At 41.8% G+C, this 19,670-nt stretch overlaps 1 protein-coding gene across 2 annotated transcripts; it reads left to right on the plus strand.

The window, feature by feature from the left end:
• Positions 1-6,394: 6,394 nt before the first annotated feature.
• Positions 6,395-15,758, plus strand: LOC148003272 (disks large homolog 5-like). Of its 2 annotated transcripts, none has more exons than XM_087568241.1 (5): positions 6,395-6,474; positions 9,031-9,190; positions 10,504-10,635; positions 11,295-11,478; positions 14,963-15,753. In XM_087568241.1, exons 1-5 carry the CDS (start codon positions 6,411-6,413, stop codon positions 14,966-14,968), a joined length of 546 nt encoding a protein of 181 aa, XP_087424367.1. In that variant the 5' UTR covers positions 6,395-6,410; the 3' UTR covers positions 14,969-15,753. The 2 variants fall into 2 exon arrangements, with proteins under 2 accessions (XP_087424367.1, XP_087424366.1); XM_087568240.1 differs by lacking the exon at positions 6,395-6,474 and adding an exon at positions 8,112-8,312 and having other exon boundaries at positions 14,963-15,758.
• The last annotated feature ends 3,912 nt before the right edge of the window (positions 15,759-19,670 follow it).

Below are 19,670 nucleotides of genomic sequence, written 5' to 3' on the forward strand. Positions count from 1 at the left end.
GCGAGGACAGAGGTGGTGGCTTGTGCCCTGCTGAGCCGGCCTAGGAGAGTGGCAACCACAATCGCCATGCCCAAGCCTCCAGCCTGGGGCAGCTGGAAGCTCCGGAGGCGATGGCCGCGGGTTTGTCACGGTGGGCCTGGAGGCCCGAAGAAGCCGCCCCGGCCTCCCACGAGACCTGAGAGGGGACTGACGGGCCGGTGTCGCACCTCCGCGTGTTGCCTGCACCGCGGAGTGGGCACACGTGTCCTTCCCACCCCGCCGCTCGACCGCGCCGGAGCCGGGCTTCAGGGCACGCGGAGCTCGTGGGTGAGCGCGGGGCCTGAGGGGACCGGGCGCGCGCGTTATATTTGGCGCCCGCAGCAGCGCATGTGCCTGGGCGAGTTTTCCTTCCGCGGGTGCGGGCAGCCGGGGCGCCGCCGCCCAAGCTGACTCCTCTCTCTCCCTCTCCGACCCCGGCAGGGCCCAGAGGTGATTCTGCCTGCACGACGTCCTCCTTCCTGGAGACGAGCTCTTCGCAGGCGCCAGGTCGCGAACAAAAAGAGAAAAGAAAAAAAAAGAAAAGAAAAATCAGAAGAAGCTGACAGAGAAGGGGGCGGTAACGGCGTTGGGGGTCACCTCGGCCACGGGAGGGCGCGCTATGACAGCAGCGGGGATTCCAAAGGTGACCATTTGGCTTCCTCAAATATGGAGCAAGCATGGAATGTGGCTTTTTCAGAATCGATGGGGTTTTTAGGATAGGGCAGTGAATACTGTCTGGAGCTAACCTGTCCCTTTTGTGGCTGACAACCCTTAGGAGACAGGTCAGAATGTGCCAACAGCACAGAGTTGGCACTGGTGGTATTTGAACTCAGAAGTGCTCAGGAACTGTGAAAGTTTCTCTGTTATCATCCTGGAGCCATCTAGTGAAATAGACCAAGTGATGCTGTGTAAGAGGCCCTTGTGAGGGCTGGAGAGATGGCTCAGTGGATAAGAGCACCAAGTGTTCTTCCAGAGGTCCTGAGTTCAAATCCCAGCAACCACATGGTGGCTCATAACCATCTGTAATGAGTACTGATGCCCTCTTCTGGTGTGTCTGAAGACAGATGCATTGTCTCACATATAAATAAATAAATCTTACAAAAGATTGTCATCTACTGCAGTTTCTATGTGGACAGGGCACAGTTTAAGGGCTTTAAGATCAAATACATTGCCTGTCTTTAAAGATCAAGTGTATCACCTAACTTTTAAACCAAGAAATGTAGTGTCTTTTTTGCTGCTTCTGTACCTTTTAATGATGTATCTTTTCTCCTATAACATCATTTGTTTCCATGATAGTTGTTTTCAAGTGTATATGATCATTGATCCTATTTGCAGAGCTATTCAATATTTCTGTTTTCATTGGTTAAATATTTGTGGTGAATTTGCATTGTGATATCAGTAAAATGCTATGTGAAAATTTTAGAGAATATACCAGTTTGGGTAATTGTAATAACCTTTCCCCTCAAATGGTGGCCTGTTTACACATTAAAAAGACTGGAATGTATTACCATCCATAGCAGGATTGATAGGGAAGCACAATGGACAGCAACAGTGTTGTTCCCTTTGACAGTTTTGAGAGCCAAGAATGAAGTGTGAGTTGCCTATTTGTGTCTTACAAAATCAAGGATTAGTGTCATTTCTGTAGGAGCCCATGGAAAAATGATGAGTTTTTCAGAAATCACCAGTTAAAGAAATGGTGGTATTGCTTATATTTAACTCTGAGTTTCAATATTATATTTCATTTTTCTTTATTCCTTAATGAAGCTTTTTATTAAGTTTTTTATTCACCATTACACCCTTAGATGCACAGTGCTAGGATCGTAGTAGGTGCTCAATAAATCACTGACCATCGGGGAGGAGGAATGATAAGAAAGTATGTATTTTCTGTAAGTTCTGTTACTTTCAGGAACAGGGGGTTTTAGGCTTACCAGTTATAGAAACAGACAGAGCAGTACCAAATTCCTTCTATGAAGCCACAATTACTCTTATACCTAAACCACACAAAGATACAACAAAGATAGAGTAATTCAGACCTATTTGATTTATGAATATTGATGCAAAAATGTTCAATAAAATTCTTGCAAACTGAATCCAAGAACACATCCAAACAATCATCCATCATGATCAAGTAGGATTCATGGCAAGGATGCAGGGATGGTTTAATATACAGAAATCCATCAACGAAATTCACCATATAAACAAACTCAAAGGAAAAAAAAACATGATCACTTCATTAGATGCTGAGAAATCATTTGACAAAATTCAATACCCTTTCATTAATAAAGTCCTGGAAATATCAGGAATTCAAGGCCCATATCTAAATATAAGAAAATGCAAAATACATCAAACCAGTAGCTAACATCAAACTAAACTGAGAAAATTGAAGGAATCCCACTAAAATCAGGGACTAGACAAGGCTTCCCACTCTTTCCCTACTTTTTCAATATGGTCCTTAAGGTCCTAGCCATAGCAATCAAACAATGAAAGTAGGTCAAAGGGATAAAAATTAGAAGGGTTGAAGTCAAAATAGTAATATTGGAAGATGATATGATAGTCTACTTAAGCAACACCAAAATTCCACCAGAGAACTACTTAACCTGATCAACAACTTCAGCAAACTAGACGAGTATAAAATTAACCCAAACAATTCAGTAGCCTTCCTCTACTCAAAGGGTAAACAGGCTGAGAAAGAAATTAAGGAAATGACACCCTTCACAACAGTCCCAAATAATATAAAATAACTTGCTGTTACTTGAACCAAGCAAGTAAAAAAACTGTATGACAAGAACTTCAAATCTCTGAAGAAATTGAAGAAGATCTCAGAAGATGGAAAGATCTCCCATGTTCATAGATTGGCAGGATGAATATGGTAAAAAATGGCCATTTTGCAAAAAGCAATCTACAGATTCAATGCCACCACCATCAGTATTCCTACTCAATTCTTTATAAAGGTAGAAAGTGCAATTTGCCGTCATTTGGTATAACATAAAACACAGGATAGCAAAACTATACTCAACAATAAAAGACCTTCTGGGGGAATCACCATCTCTGACCTCAAGCAGTATTACAGAGCAATAGTGTGTATGGTATTAGCATACAGACAGGCAGATCAGGGGAACATAATTGAAGACACAGAAATGAACACCAACCCCTATGGTCATTTGATCTTTGACAAAGGAGTTAAAACATCCAATGGAAGAAAGATAGCAGTTTTAACAAATAGTTCAACTGGAGGTCAACAGGTAGAAGCATGCAAGTTGACCCATTCTTATTACCCTGGACAAAGCTTAAGTCCAAGTGGATCAAGGACCTCCACATCAAACCAGATACACTAAAATTAATAGAAAAAATGTAGGGAAGAGTCTCGAAGACATGAGGACTAAGGAAAATTTCCTAAACAAAATACCAATGGCTTATGCTTTAAGATCAAGAATCGACAAATGGGGGAACCTCATAAAACTGAAAAGCTTCTGTAAGGCAAAGGACAGTGTCATTCAGACAAAAAGGCAACCAACAGATTGGGAAAGAATCTTTACCATTCCTGCATCTGATGGAGGGCTAATATCCAAAGTATACACAAAACACAAGAAGTTAGATTACAGTGGGCCAAACAACCCTGTTAATAAATGGGGTTCACAGCTAAAGAAAACATTCTCAGCTGAGGAATATAGAATAGCTGAAAAGCACCTAAAGAAATGCTCAATATCCTTAGTCATCAGAGAAATGCAAATCAAAACAACCCTAAGAATCCACCTCACACCAGTCAGGATGGCTAAGATCAAAAACTCGGGTGACAGCAGATGCTGGCAAGGATGTAGAGAAAGAGGAACACTCGTCCATTGTTGCTGGGATGGCAAACTGGTACAAGCACTCTGGAAATCAGTCTGAAGGATCCTCAGAAAATTGAATATTCCACTACCTGAGGACCAAGCTATACCTGTCCTGGGCATATACCCAAAAGATACTCCAACATACAACAACACACATGCTCCACTAAGTTCATAGCAGCCTTATTCATAATAGCCAGAAGCTGGAATGAACCTAGATGCCCTTCAAAAGAGGAATGGATTCGAAAAATGTGGTACATCTACACAATGGCGTACCACTCAGCTATCAAAAACAATGACTAAGTTCAATTCATAGGCAAATGGAAAGAACTAGAAAATATCATACACAGTGAGGTAATCCAATCACAAAAAAACACACTTGGTATGCTGTTGGGAGCGAGGGCTTGAAGCCCTCCATTATTGATGTTATTATTATGGTTAACATTAAGTATGACTGGGTTCATGGAAAATCCCCAGTCAGCTGCAGAAGACTAATACAAATGTGGTGGTCAAGATGAATAATCATATGATAACGTCTGACGTTAAGATACCCAATGTCATGACCTGTAACCTTTCTGAAAAACCAACATCCTGCTGACTAATAGATATGACAAACCTGTGACCTTTCTGTCAACCTGTCAACATCAGCCGATTCCCTGACCACATGAATATTGTGTCCTTGGCGTGGGTAAATATTTCTTACTTCTCTCCTCTCTCTGTTACCCATTTTATGGTACAAATTCAGCCTTGGGGAAAAAATAAAATTGTCGCCTTGATCAGACTCTTGTCGTGGAGTCCTTCTTCACCTCTCTTGTCCCCCATTTTCTTCCAGATTCTCAGCACCCCTCATTGACAGTATGCACTCATTGATAAGTGGATATTGATCAAAACCTCGAATTACCCAAGATGCAATCTACAGATCTCAGGTAACTCAAGAAGAAGGATGACCAAAGTGCAGATGCTCCCACTCCTTCTTAAAATGGGGAACAAAAATATCCATAGGAGGGGATATGGAGGCCAAATCTAAAGCAGAGACTGAAGGAACAGCCATTCAGAGCCTTGCCCCACATGTGGCCCATATATATACAACCACCAAAACTAGGTAAGATTGATGAAGCTAAAAAGTGTTTACTGAAAGGGACTGGATATAGATCTCCCCTGAGAGACACATCCAGAGCATGTCAAATAAAGAGGTCAGTGCTGGCAGCAAACTACTGAACTGAGAACAGGACGCCCTTTATGGGAATTAGAGGAAAGATTCAAAGAGCTGAAGGACTTGCAACCCCATAAGAACAGCAATGCCAACCAAATAAACCACTAGCTAAAGACTATACATGGACTGATCCAGGGGTCCAACTGCATATGTAGGAGAGAATAGCCGTTTTGGGGCACCTGTGGAAGGGGTAGCCCTTGTTCTTAACAAGGTTGGACACTCAGTGCAGGGGAATGTCCAGGAAGGGGTTTCTAAGTGGCATGGATTGGGGGACCATACATATGGGAGAGGGCACGGCAGGATGGCTTATGGACCAAAAGCTGGGAAAGGGAATAACGTTTGAATGAAAAAAATATATATCTATTAAAAAAACTAAAATTTTAAAAAATGATAATAATACTAAGAAATAATCAAAAAAAGAAAATGTGAATAAGAAAGAAATTTTAGGACTTGGAAAAAGATGAATGCCAGGTATTTGAAAAACTGTATGACCATGGTAAACACTTTAATATACGTGAGAAATTTTTTTACATGTTACTGAACTGCATCTTTTTATTTTAAATAGTGAATGGAAATCCAGTCCCTTCCTGGGTGTGAGGCTAGGTATCCAGATGTAGTGGAATTTATTATTTGTTGAGTCCTGAACCTTTGAGCCTGCTTCTAACTCAGCTTATGCCAAGGAAACTAGGCCAGGGTGATGTCTAAGCCATTGACCAAACTATCTGGACTAACAATCACAGGTGAAATTCCACCTTGTAAATGGGAGGAGAGGAATAAAAGATACCTTTAAGGATTTAAAAAAAATGAAATGTACCCAAAAAATCCAATAAAAAAGTTTAAAATAAAAATAATTTAGGAAATACAAAATACTGGGGTGCCATTCCATAATCATGATGTGTTTCTTGTGTGATAGCTTACAGGTTAATTTACTTCTCTATGACTGTTTTCTTATTTGAAAGTAAGTAAGTAATCTGTGGAGTGGATGGTGAGAACGAAAGTTTGCCTAACTTGAATAATTGATCCCTCCCGAGCATGTGCTTAACAGTCTAAGCACAGGGAAATTTCCTGAGGGGATTAAAAAAACAAAATCCAAACATAAAACAGGCACAACAACGATTTAAAAACATTCTGCATGCTGGGTGTGAAGGCATGTTACAACATTAATCAGCTTTGTAGGTATTTCTAATAAACACACAAAGAAACAAAAATCCCATCACAGTCCTAGCAGTTGCATCCAACAAAGAGAGAGCTGTGAGGTAGTGTCTGCTGCTTCTTTCCCCAGATACCCCGGGGCCTCAGGACTGCACCCAGTGAGCTGGACCAAGAGCAGCCAGATTGAAATTCCTGCAGCCATGGCAGGATTCTGCAGGAAATTTCCCTTTGACAACAAGGAACCTGTGTGGAGGAGACCTCTTGGTGAGTCCTCATGGACTCTACATGTCCTATTCTACAGGGAGAAGCCCTGCCAGGTCTTTGGCAAGGCCAGCCAGTTGTTTGGGGAAGTCTCTGGTTCTGTGGCAGAGGGCGAGCAATGGCAGAAAGAATGGCAGCTCCACTGAGAGCAAAGGCTACCCCTTCTAGGCCTATGACCTCCTAATTAATTTATCTTTTCACCTGATGCCCTATTCACATTTTCTTACTATCATACAACTGTGAGCTTGATGAGCAGCTGGGCTCTTGTTTTCTTAATCAGTTCTTTGTTGTCACAGACGTTTTTAACTTACTCCAGCCCATGATACTTATTCATACCTTCTGTATGCAGTAGGACCCTTGGTGGGACTGTCATCTCAAAAATAGAAGGTTCAGTAATCCAAAAGATTGGACTCCAGTTTACCTCAGGCCAGGAAAGAAGTCAGCCACCATTAGTAAAAGAGCAATTGAATAATTACATAGGACAAATAAGTGCCTTAATCAGAAGAAAAGATCCTCAACTTCTAAGGCGTGCACATCTGCACCCCTCTCTTCTGAGCTTTGTATAGTGATGTTGTATAACTCCAGATGGGAGTAAAAGGCAGAGCTCTTCCCAGAAACGTCAAACATGATTTTCACCCTTACATCTGTGAGGTAGGGTGGCAGTATAGCTCACATTCAGGTGGAATTATAACACCTAGGATAAGAAGACAGAATCCATATATCACAATGCCAAATAGACTCCCTCCTGAACGTATGGACCCATTAAAATTGAGCTTCAACCTGACCTCAGGCCATTCCACTCCCTTCCCATTCTCCTGATTCTTATGTTTGCTAGAAGGAAAAGATCATGGTGCAGTCCCCAATATTCTCATGCCTAGACATGACTATACAGGAAGAATGATAATGGAGAATGTGGTTAAAATGTAGTAACACAAGGTCCACGTTGACATTTGCTCACTGATGTCCAATTTAATTGTCTTGTTATATTTGAGAAAGGGAGGATGTCCTACTTAATATATAAAACGGACAGAAATTTATTATTTTATATATGCCCTGTAGTTGATCCCTATGCCCCCAAGGAAAAGCAGTTTTTATTGCAAAAAATAGGATTATAGACCATTGATTTTGTGAAATACATGGATATGTAAATGGAAACAATGTCGGCTGTCAAGGACTGCACAGTAAGCAAATATTTCCAGGTTTTATACACTCAGAGGTATAGAAGAAATATATTGCCCTTCAGAAAAAGGGAAAACGTTAGGAATCGAAATGTGTGTCCCATGCATTGTCTCGAGTAGTAGATTTACTTTTAAGAAAAGTCTCCCTCCTCCTTGGTCCCTAGAGATTTGGGTGCTAAGAAAAATCTGTTCTCCAATTCAGGGTTGTAAGCAACTCTCCCCAGCAAAAGCATTGTTGACTTCTAATGAAGCAGAGAGAAATATCTAGCTTTGAAATAGAGGTTGCCAAATGGTATTCCCAGTGACACATGAGAGACTAGAGGAAAGGGCTCCCACAGAAAATCATCAGTTTGGGGAGAGCTGGTTAGTAGGTAGGCCATAGAACTTTCCAGTGACATCATCGGTAAGCCCTTCACTGGACAATCTATTGTATCTAAGAGATCCCTAGAATCTTCTGTGATGTCACCAGTGTTGTGGTGACACCAACTGCCTTTGGGATATTCCTTCAGTTCCCTTTGGGTTCACAAACAGGCATGTTTCGCCAGCTGATTAGGCTATTTCGGAAGGAAAGGGGAGATCAAGGAGAGACCACACCAGGTCAGAGGGAAGCTGACCCCCTCTCTAATGGAACAGGAAGGAGGAAATCATTCTGGGGAAGGCTTGGTGAGTCCTGGGCAGAGTTGGGGAACATCCTCAAGGAGGTAGGTTTGAGATGTACCTTCTAAGACTAGGCCGTACAAGCAGGAACCTTGGGATTTCTCAAAGGCAAACTAAGAGTCAGGAGTTCCTAATCTTTAATTTGAGAGAAAGCCATAAAGTGGTAAGCCTTCAGGTTCTTTTCTTGAAGCTTTTTAAATGTGAGTGTCAATGAATGGCAGGAGGAGGCACTGTGAGATTAACAATGTGACCATCCATGGTTGGGAGTTGAAGCACTTCATCCTCTAGATTACTGTAGGTTACATAAGTGTCTGATGGCGAGAACAAGGAAGGATGCACCCCTACTCATGAATTGAGTTCTCAGACACTTTGGGCTGCAACACACATGATTAGAGCTTGATGGTGCTAAGCATTATGAACTCCAGGATTATCTGCACCACAGCTGATATGAGATAACAATGTCCCATATCTTTATGTCTCAGTCAGGTTATAATTTTCAGTGCCAGGGGTCCTATAACAGTGATTGTGGCACATGTATGGCATTAGAGGATAGGAAGAGGGTCATAGCTCAAAGTCCAGCTTGAAAATACCTTTTCTGCTCTTTCAGGGATTCACCCAGTCTCTAACATTTCCTCTTCCTCAAGTGCCTTTTGGGATTCAGAATGGTCTTTTCCTCCCATGGGCCATCAAATATGCAAATTCACTTGGGTTTATCTATCTACAGGTTTTGGTAGGAAGGCATCATCCCAAACTGTCATCAGTCAGCAAGAGGAGTGTCTAAAGGAACTGGAGGAACTCAAATTTGAAATCCAGAAGTGTCAATTCGAGAGGGATGAACTTTATCAAATCCTGGACCTTTATATCTATGATGATTGGGACCACAGGTAATCATTATGCCCAGTAACCTGTTCACTGTCTTGTGCTCTCTCTCTGCTAACCCAAGATTTCCTCATAGCACGAGAGAGTTTCACCTCTCATCCTGGATTTTAAGGAGACTTGGCATGCATTGGCTTGTGAGATAAGCTAGGTGCTGTGTGTTTAGGGTTAAACTTTTTTGTAGTTTAGCCTGAGGTGGTTGGAGAGGCATTGGTTCTGTCAGCAGCTGGAAGGACCTGGTCACACTTGCTGCAACTGTGTGTGTGAATGAAATGCCTGCAGGTCATCACTCTTTTCCTCTGAATTTGTTCATTATACACTGATTCTATGGCACCTCGTGCATGTAGTTGGCATTCTAAATGTGTTTGGATATGGGTTGGTATGTATATATGTGGATGTATTTGTTGGTGTTTTACTCAGGATCAGGACATCTGGGACCTTCGATGGGGTCTGAGGATTTGTTTGATCAACAGTTTGCAGGTCATGATAGTGATGAGTATGTGGAGGTCCACATTGATCAACAGAGCACTTTGCTCCTTCTGTATACCTTGGTGGCACACAGGACTCTCCTGAGGGGAGGAGGTGCTATAAATTCTCTTCCCTGTCAAACTGAGTTATGCCCTCTGAGAATTCATGTAACCATAGAAACCAAGGATTGAGTATACCTGCTTTTAAAACAAGAGAAATGTCATCACAGCTTTCTCTTGGGCCCAAAGCTGTGGCACAGACTGGAGGAATCTTCTTCCTGAACTAGTCAATTCCATCATGCTCACCTGGCCAGCTCTTGAAGGTCAGGTCCCTCCAATTAGTACCGTGGCTCTGTTGTCCTGTGCACAGGATAATAAACTTAACCAGTACAAATACTTTGAAGGAGCAAGTATGTGGTACATACTGAGTTTAAATAATCGAGAGAACAGTCTGATTTCACCTAATTTGTTTCACCTGCTTTGATCTTTACTTTTTTATTTTTTTTAACTATTCAGGGATTGTTTATTGTGACCTAGAAATGGTCACTGTGGTCTTGACCATTGTTATTCCCAAACAGGCAGCTCTCGGGCTCTGCCCACTCCTATATACTGAGTCTTTGCAGAACAATATCTCCCCAGGATTCCAAATGTTTGCTTATTTACATGGAAATATTTTCTGTGGATTGAGTCTCACTGTTGGGTTTTGGTCTGGTTTTTGAGTTTGACACTTTCTTCCCTTTCACCATTCCTTGAATTTGAACTTTTTTATTATATATTTTTTATTTACATTTCACCTAATTCTGAAATCATGAGTTCAAAACGTTATTTGCTCCTTTGGCCATGACCTAACCCAGGCTGGATGTCGAATTGCCAATACTTCAATCTGAACATGAGAGGAGAATGATGGCTATGCAAATGATGACCAATTCAATAAGTGATGCCATGGAGAGGTACAAGGAGCTCATACAAGTGAACAGTTCCTACTGGTGAGTCGCTGACAGAGATGAGAGCCCAGCACTAGGCAGGGAATGCTTCTGTCCTGTATGACTTTGAACCAAAGTCAGGGCTCTGGTTCCATGGTGTCTGACTCTTAACAAGAAGCCCGCCTCGTGGCAAGGGTCTTAGATTTGTAGCTCTTGGACTCAGTTGTCCTACATGTGAAGGATGTAGAAGACCCTCCAATTGTTATTTTCCCCATTAAAGATCCTCTAGATAGAAAAGGTTTGCACCATGATGGGAATATCAATCAACTCTGAATCTCTCGGACTGACAGGATGTCTATGATCCATGAGAAACACATGGAAAGATTGTACAGCTATTGGATCTTCTATCCTCCCTCAGAGGGCATTTGACCCCTACTTGCAGATGATTTCAGCATACTATGGACATATGAGCTCCCTTATGGACCATTTCTTCTTCCTTGATTTATATAAACTGTCTTTGTGTCAGGATTTTCAGAAGTACTTTGATTCATGTGGAATGAGGATTCTGGATTTGACCTCTTCTAATTGGTGCTAACTTGTATAGTGTGGCTCTATTCTGGGGATGTCTGGCGATGAGGACCCATGAAGGGATGATTGGACTTGCAGGAGTGACAGGCAAATAGAAGCTGGCTGGGATTTACCATTTTTTGTTTGTGCTTCAGCATCAGGCACTCCCAGCTCCTGCGTGAACAAACTCAATTGGAGAACAATATACAGATTTTGCTGAATGAGAAGAGAGAACTGCTGGTGGAGCAGACTGAACTGCCAGCATCCTCTGTGGAGGCAAAGAGGTTCTGTGAAGAGGCCGGAATGAACATCTGTGACCCCAGAGCCAAGCAACAGCAGGTAGGGTTAGGCCTCAGGGTCAGGGTCTCCTCATGTCTTACCATAACCATAGACAAACCAATGTAACTGTCTATTGACTGATCCATGTCCTGACCTAGGTCTCATCCAAGTGTTCATTCATGTGATGGTTTACAAGGCTTTCTGTGGAGATAGCCTCTCTCAGGAAACTGCATGTTTTCAAAGCAAATGGTCCTGCTCTTCTAGATTGTGCAGTTTATTAAGGGAGATAGGTTGATCACACATCACAGCACTACATGCCATTATGTGTGGAGGGTGCTATGTGCAAGCCCCTCCTTAGACTAGAGCAGGGCTTTGAGGGATGAAGCAAAAGCCCAGAGCCCATTTTCTTTACAGGGTCATGTGAGATTCCAGGAACAAGTAGTTTAGAAGGAGGAGAGCCTGGTGGAAATGCCAAAGAAATGGTTCTCCTTGTCACCTTTTGGTGGATTTGTTCTTTCTCCCCCATTTTTCCTGTATATCAAGACCATCTCTTCATGCTTCTCGAATCATGGGTACCTGACAGAGAATGAGTAGCAGCATGTCAGTCCTGTTTTGTTCGAGTGTTGCTGGAGATGCTTGGAAAAGCAGGGATGTGGAAGGGGTTCTCAATACCTGACAATTGGCATGAGAGATTTGAGACTCCACGAACAGAGTTATCTACCCCCATTCTCATCAAGAAGAGTGCTATCTAGGCCTTTTTATTCCTCTCGGGAAAAATGGCTGAGTAGTGATTCTCTCTTAAAATACTTGTTTTGAATAGTCTATATTATGTTGTTCCTCCAGCATGATGGGATCTTCATTGTTTTCTGCCCACTTTCGATTTTGGTGTGTGTGTGTGTGTGTGTGTGTGTGTGTGTGTGTGTGTGTGTCTGTTTGTGCTTGTTTGTGTGTGTGTCTGTATGTGTGTGTCATAGAGTATGTGTGTGTTTCTGTGTGTATGTGTGTGTGAGTGTGTGTGTGAGTGTGTGTTAGTGAGTGTGTGTATATGTGACTCTGTGTGTGCCAGTGTGTCTCTGTGTGTGTGTCTGTGTGTGTCTCTGTGTGTGTGTTTCCCTGTGCATAATTGCAGAGGTGATTCTCTATTGCCATGTTTCATGAGAAAAAGAATCTAAGAGTTCACTTTGCCTCCATGAATATCAAATATAGCACCCCAATCACTTGTACAGGAAAGAACCCAAAACACTTGTAAAGTTAGATTTTCAAGTGATTAGGGAAAAATGACTGGACTGCATCAAAATCCTTTGGAACACATCAAAGGAATGGAGTACATGGAGGTAAGGACAAGGCTTCTCTATAAAATCCATGAGTTTATGCTGCTTCTCTGTTCTTTGTAAATTGTGAAAGCCCACTGGAAGGTTGTGTCACATACTGTGTCTTCTCCAAGGTTGCTTTCCACATTGCCTGCTACCATTTCTTTCCAGCTACCTTGGCACACTACAACTTCCCCTGGGAGTTTGGCTTGGATTTTATTCATTGAGAATTTGAGTTGCTGGAGTTGTATTGTCATCCAGCAAAAGTTCCATAGCTATGCTGTGGTGCAAGAACAGGGCAGTTTCAGGAGCCCCTTTAGGTGCACAGATAATCTAAAGCGCTCCCCTATGTTATCTGTGTAGCATTCTGCAAGTGCTGTCAATCAACATCATTTTCTCTCAGTTAATTTCAGCCTCAATGGAGTCAGGAGAAATGCTGAAATTCAGACGGGTCTGTTAGTGGACGATCAGAAAGGCCTGTGAGAAGCCATGTTCTTTAAGTGGAACAAAAGTTTTAGTTGACCCGGAGATCGCAGAGAAAAGAATAGGTGTCCAACTAGAGCAACTAGAGCACATCTGGGTTGTAGTGGTCCAAGGAGGGAAACTGTATGAGAGGTTGGAGCCCTTCAATGGATTATGACTCAGTGTGAGATAATCCATGTAAGCATTTATTTATTTACTCCAAATGTCTGTGACACAATCACATAATAGGTAGAAAAATTGTTCATATGGATCCTGGTTGTGGAGATTTCCTATGATTCTGGGGGCATAGCTTTGGACATGAAGTCACTCAGGCTATGGTAAAGAGAGCTCCTATTAGAAGAAGCTGCACACTATGGGGAAAGTCTGAAACAGTGAACAAGAACAAGAGTCTAGTCCACCACCAACATATGATCCTTTGCTGGGAAACAAGACTGCTCTACTCAGCCTTGGGAAGTTGCTAAGCCAGATTGGTAATAGGGAAAGAACCCTGACTCTATGTCAGTAAATGGGAGGGCAGCACATCACTGACTGAGCTGTCTATAGGTATGACCACTATGTACATATCCGACTCAACATTTGTTTTTATGCCTGCAGAATATCCTGGGGAATCATTATATTAAGCATTAAAAGGGAAAGTAAACACTGCAATGTACTATGTTTATATTGTGTAAACACAAATGACTTGTGTGTTTGCGAGTTCGTATTAGTGTGTCTGTGTGTATGTGTGTGCATTTTTGTGTGCACACATGCATGCATGCTTCCATTGACAGTACACTCACCTAATGACCAGAATAAGGAAGGATTAGAGGAAAGAATGCAGGACATTCTGAAGCAGAAAGAACCGATCAACCAGGAAAGGCTTGGGAGGAACATTGTAGAAGCATTCTGATATTTTTGAGATCAGGCAGGAACACACACTTGCAGAAGCCAATTGGATTTCCTATCCCTATATAACTATCCTTTTTGGATGGCTGACCACTGACAAGGTTTTCCCCATCAGTCACCTAAAGAACTACCCAGAGTATTGTTCTGGTACAGTTTATGTGAATTTTGTCCATGACACAATATGTATAATCCTCAGGATTTCTTTGTATTTTGTACTTCTTTCTTCCTGTTAACTCTCTGATAAGATCTGAGGACATTTTCTCTTCTGTCGTCTCACAAATTGCATTACAATAACCATAGTCTTACAGGGGTGCTGTTATGTATCTCCATCACAATAAACTTTACTGTTCCTTGTGTATGCTGTGAGCACATTCTCAGTGATTACAGGATCTGTGCAGTGAGCATGGATTTGAAGTGAGATGGCTTCTCTGTGTATTTGCAGATTCAGTGGTTACAAATGGAACCCAGGCAGGTTCCTTCAGTGCTAACATAATCAGAACTTTCACCACAATTCTGGGCATGTTCTCCAGAAGGAATCCACATGGTATTCTAGGTTGCTCATACCATTCCTGAACTCAGATTGAGACCCAGCTACAAAGTTATTATTCAATATAATAAACCTGGACCAGTGACAAAATATGCTCATTTTTCTCTTAATCCCAGTACAGTGCATAGTTCCAATTCTAGCAGTTTGAAAACCTGAATTATAAATCGAAGCCCAGGTACTCTATGACACTTGGGGATGCAGGGACTGACCTCAGCTGACAGACAGGTTATACTGGATTGTTGAACTGAATAGAGCTGATGTAAGAGGGAGAGCTGAATTGACAACCACTCACTAAACCTTTATTCCCTTGCTCTGCTAGGTCTGAAGTTCTCCAGCAGAAACTCGAACATGACACAGACCAGGACAAGATCTCCCTTGGAGAGAAGTGCTACAGGAGGAGAACTAATTGTGCACAGCAAATGCACCACTATTGCATCTCATCTGTAATGTCCATAGCAATTGTGGACTGCATTTTCCTCCTTTAGTTTGATATCTTTGGATTGAATAGGCCTTACTTTCACCTCAGCTCTCTCCCGCAAGTGTGCACTTTTGGAGGGACTCAGAGAGTATTGATGCACATCAATAAAGAGCTGCTGGTCATCCAGAAAGACTGTGCATGTGTAAATTTCTACTTGTCCTGATGGGTCATCCAGAAGAGTTTCATGGAGATCAGTTCACAACATTGGAAAGACTATGACACAAAGTCTGTAATATCATTTTTACTCAGTATTGGTAGGCTTTTACCTTAATACCCCCACTCCAACAAAACAGACCTACTTCCACTCCTCTTGAAAAGATTATTACCATCAGTAACTGCTTGTCTACTATGTCTCCAAGGCAAGCCACAAGGTATAAGCCTATTCTGCAAAAGGATCAGCAAAAGAATGCTTAGCGCAATTCCTCTACTTAAAGTTTGCTTGAGTTTTGATTATTTTGGTTTTTTGGTTTTCCTTCTATTCATTTGTAGATTTGTTATTTATCTGTTGTTGTTGTTTTGTTCATTTGCTTTTCTATTTTGATAAGGGTATAGACTGTATATATTGACTACCTGCATCTGGTTACTATCAAGTAAATTGGATGTATTCTGGTCAATAAAGGAGTAATCTCAAACTCTTCACTCTTAAGAACCTTCTTTATTGATCATTAGTGTCAACATCTGAAGTCCCACAGCTATCAGGGAGGGATGGATCTCTACATTCTCATGGGGACTGGGCATCAAATCACTTCCCAGTCAGACTGAGATTCAAAGGCAGTTACACAGTCACTGTTCACTGTGTTTCCGACTCTGTGAATTTCAAGTTCATCATGCATATATTACCCACTGTGTATGCTTGCTGTCAAATATAGTTACCTCTAAATTATACTCTGTGGATGAGAGCGTTGAACAAATTAATTGGATAAACATTAATTTTTCTGTAATATCTCCCAGGACATATTAACATGGTATAAGGGAGTTTAAAGCAATCGGGAATCCTGCACCCAAATCCTGGAGCAGAGTGCTGAATACCCAGGAATGCAGATAATCCTGAGACCACAGGACAGAAAGACACTTCTGCCCAGCTCTGCCCACATCTCTGGCCCAATATTAATCTGCATGATGCCTCTGCAAACAGGAATAGAGGAGCAGTCAGTGGCAGGAACCTGCTTGGTTCAGCCTGGGCCCAGAACCTACCTGGGCCCTGAGATATTTGAAGAAAACCATAGGCATACAATTCTCTGTTTCCTGATTGTGGCTTTTTTATTTGAAGCTCTAAACACCATTTTGTTGTTGTTGATTTTTAGTTGGATATTTTTCATTTCTAATTCAAATGTTATTCCTTCCTTGTTTTCCAGAAATAAGTCTGAATACCATCCCCCTCCCCTCTTCTATAAGGTATTCCCTTCACCATCCATCCACTTTCCCAGCCTAGGCAGGACCAAGGGCTGCTCATTCCATTTGTGCCCAAGAAGACCATGCTCTGATACACATGCAGATGGAGCCATGGCACAGTCCCTGTATAGTGATTGGGTAGTGGTTTAGTCTCTGGGAACTCTGCTTGGCAGGCATGGGTGTTCTTATGGAGTTGCAAGTCCCTTCAGCTCTTTCAATCTTTCTGTAATTCCTCCAACTGAGGTCCAGTTCTCAGTTCAATGGTTTGCTGCTAGCATTCACCACTGTATTTGACATGATCTGGTTGTGCCTCTCAGGAGACATCTATATCCAGTTCCTGTCAGCCTGCACCTCTTAGCTTCATCACCTTATCTAGTTTGCAGGCTGTATATGTATAGGCCACTCGTGGGGTAGACTCTGAATGGCCATTCCCCCAGGCTCTGTTCTAAACTTTGCCTCCCTATCCCTTCAATAAGGATTCTTCTTCTCCTTTAAAGGAAAGAGTGAAGCATCAGCATTTTGGTCATCCTTCCTGAATTTCATTTGGTCTGTGAATCTTGGGGTATTCGAGCATTTGGGCTAATATCCACTTGTCAATGAGTGCATACCATGTGTGTGTTTCTGTGATTGGGTTAGCACACTCAGGATGATATTTTCTAGTTCATTCTATTTGCCTATGAAATTCATGAAGTCATTGTTTTTGATATCGCTGTAGTACTCCATTGTGTAGATGTACCACACTTTCTGTTTCCATTCCTCTGTTGAAGGGCATCTGGGATCTTTTCATTTTCTGACTATTATAAATAAGGCTGCTATGAACATAGTGGAGGGTGTGCCCTGTTGTATATTGGAGCATCGTTTGGGTATATGTGCAAGAGAGGTATAGCTGGGTCCTCAGCTAGTGCAATGTCTAATTTTCTGAGGAACCTCCAGACTGATATCCAGAATGGTTGTACCATTCTGCAATCTCACCAACAATGGAGGAGTGTTCCTCTTTCTGACATCCATGCAAGCGTCTTCTGTCGCCTGAGTGTTTTATCTTAGCCATTCAGACTGGTGTGAGGTGGAATCTCGGGGTTCTTTTGATTTCCATTTCCCTTATAACTAAAGATATTGAACATTTCTTTTGGTGCTTCTCAGCCACTCCATATTCCTCAGCTGTGAATTCTTTGTTTAGCTCTGAACCGCAATTTTTAATAGGGTTATTAGTCTCCCTACAATTCAACTTCATGAGTTCTTTGTATATTTTGGATATAAGCCAACTATCAGTTGTAGGATTGGTAAAGGTCTTTTCCCAATCTGTTGGTTGCTGTTTTGTCCTAACCACAGTGTCCTTTGCCTTGCAGAAGCTTTGTACTTTTATGAGGTCCCATTTGTCTACTCTTGATCGTAGAGCAGAAGCCATTCATGTTTTGTTCAGGAAATTTTTTCCAGTGTCCTTTTGTTCAAGATTCTTCCCCACTTTTGCTTCTATTAGTTTGAGTGTATCTGGTTTGATGTAGAGGTCCTTGATCCACCTGGACTTAAGCTTTGTACAGGGCAATAAGAAGGGGATGATTTTACTCCTCCGTATGCTGTCCTCCAGTTGAACCAGCACCATTGGCTAAAAATGCTCTTTTCTCCACTGGATGCTTTTGTCTCCTTTGTCGAAAACCAAGTGACCATAGGTGTGTGGGTTCATTTCTGAGTCTGCAATTCTATTCCACTGGTCTATCTTCCTGTCTCTATACCAATACCATACAGTTTTTATCATTAATGCTCTGTAAACTGCTTGAGTTCAGGGATGGTGATTCCCAGGGAAGTCCTTTTATTGTTGAGGATAGTTTTAGCTATCATGCCTTACTTGTTATTCCAAATGAATTTGCAAATTATTTCTTCTAACCCTATGAAGAGTTGATTTGGTGTTTTGATGGGGGTTGCTTTCAATCTGTAGTTCACTTTTGGAAAAATGGCCATTTTTACTATCTTCATCCTGCCAAGCCATGAGCATGGGAGATCTTTCCATCTTCTGAGACCTTCAATTTCTTTCTTCAGACACTGGAAGTTCTTGTCACACAGATCTTTCACTTGCTTCATAAAAGTCACACTGAGGTTTTTTATATAATTTGAGACTATTAGGAAGGGTGTCATTTCCCTAATTTCTTTCTCAGCTTGTTTAACTTTTGTGTAGAGGAAGGCTACTGATTTGTTTGAGTTAATTTTATACCCAGCCACTTTGCAGAAGTTGTTTATCAGGCTTAGGAGTTCTCTGATGTAACTTTTGGGGTGTCTCATGTATAGTATCCTATCCTCTGCAATAATGATATTTTGATTTCTTCCTTTCCAATCTGTATCCCTTTGACCTCCCCTTGTTGTCTGATTTTCTGGCTAATGCTGGGGACAACATACAATGACAGGGATTGCCAGCAGTAGGCCGGGATCGAGACATCTCAGAAGCCTGCAGCAGCTCCTTATAACTTTATAAGGGTGGCTTCTGGAATCCTGAGAAGCAGGAGACACATCTCTCCATGGGTCCCACCATCTGAAATAAGAGGCTGCCTACAGCAGCCCGGGATGGAGACATCTCAGTAGCCCGCAGTAGCTCTTTGTAAAAACTGGTTGTTTTCATTTCCCTAACCTTATCACTGGACAAGGGCTGTATAGATTTCATTTGTGTGTGACTGCCTATCAGTTGGCCTTGGTGTCATAATTATTCTATTATATCTGACTTTCTTCTTTCTCCTTCTGCTCTGGTGAATTCTGTGAAATTAGATGTTCCTTGATGTTATGATTCTTAGACAATTGGAAATTGATGCATAGGGGCACAGCACAGCACAGCCCTAGTGGCCCAGGTTCATAGTGTGTGTTCTCATCTTGGAAAAGATGTAATAACTGCACAATTGTAGTTCCAGATTAAGGTTTGACTTGCAAAGAAACTTTAAAAAATTATTAGAAAATGAATTAGAGCCAACATTGGGACCCTAATAAAGGAAAAGGTTATTTAAGTTAGGAAATAAGTTTTACATAACATATGAGAGTGATTCCTGGGGAAGGAAGTATAAAGTATATTAAATCATATACTAGAATACTAAGTCAAAATAGTCAGACTCTTATGAGTGTCATTGTGTGCAAGGAACAGAAAGCTAGCTGAATTAATGAGCTAAGGGTTAACTTGATT

Source organism: Rattus norvegicus, chromosome 9 (assembly GCF_021556685.1).
Source record: "Rattus norvegicus strain SHRSP/BbbUtx chromosome 9, alternate assembly SHRSP_T2T, whole genome shotgun sequence".
NCBI classification, from domain to species: Eukaryota; Metazoa; Chordata; class Mammalia; order Rodentia; family Muridae; genus Rattus; species Rattus norvegicus.

Bases quoted from the DNA above. Each gene is read 5' to 3' on its own strand.
- LOC148003272 (XM_087568240.1), top strand. From the start codon at position 8,183: ATGTTTCGCCAGCTGATTAGGCTATTTCGGAAGGAAAGGGGAGATCAA. The intron at 8,313-9,030 runs GTGAGTCCTGGG...ATCTATCTACAG, and splicing joins ATCATTCTGGGGAAGGCTTG to GTTTTGGTAGGAAGGCATCA. The intron at 10,636-11,294 runs GTGAGTCGCTGA...TTTGTGCTTCAG, and splicing joins CAAGTGAACAGTTCCTACTG to CATCAGGCACTCCCAGCTCC.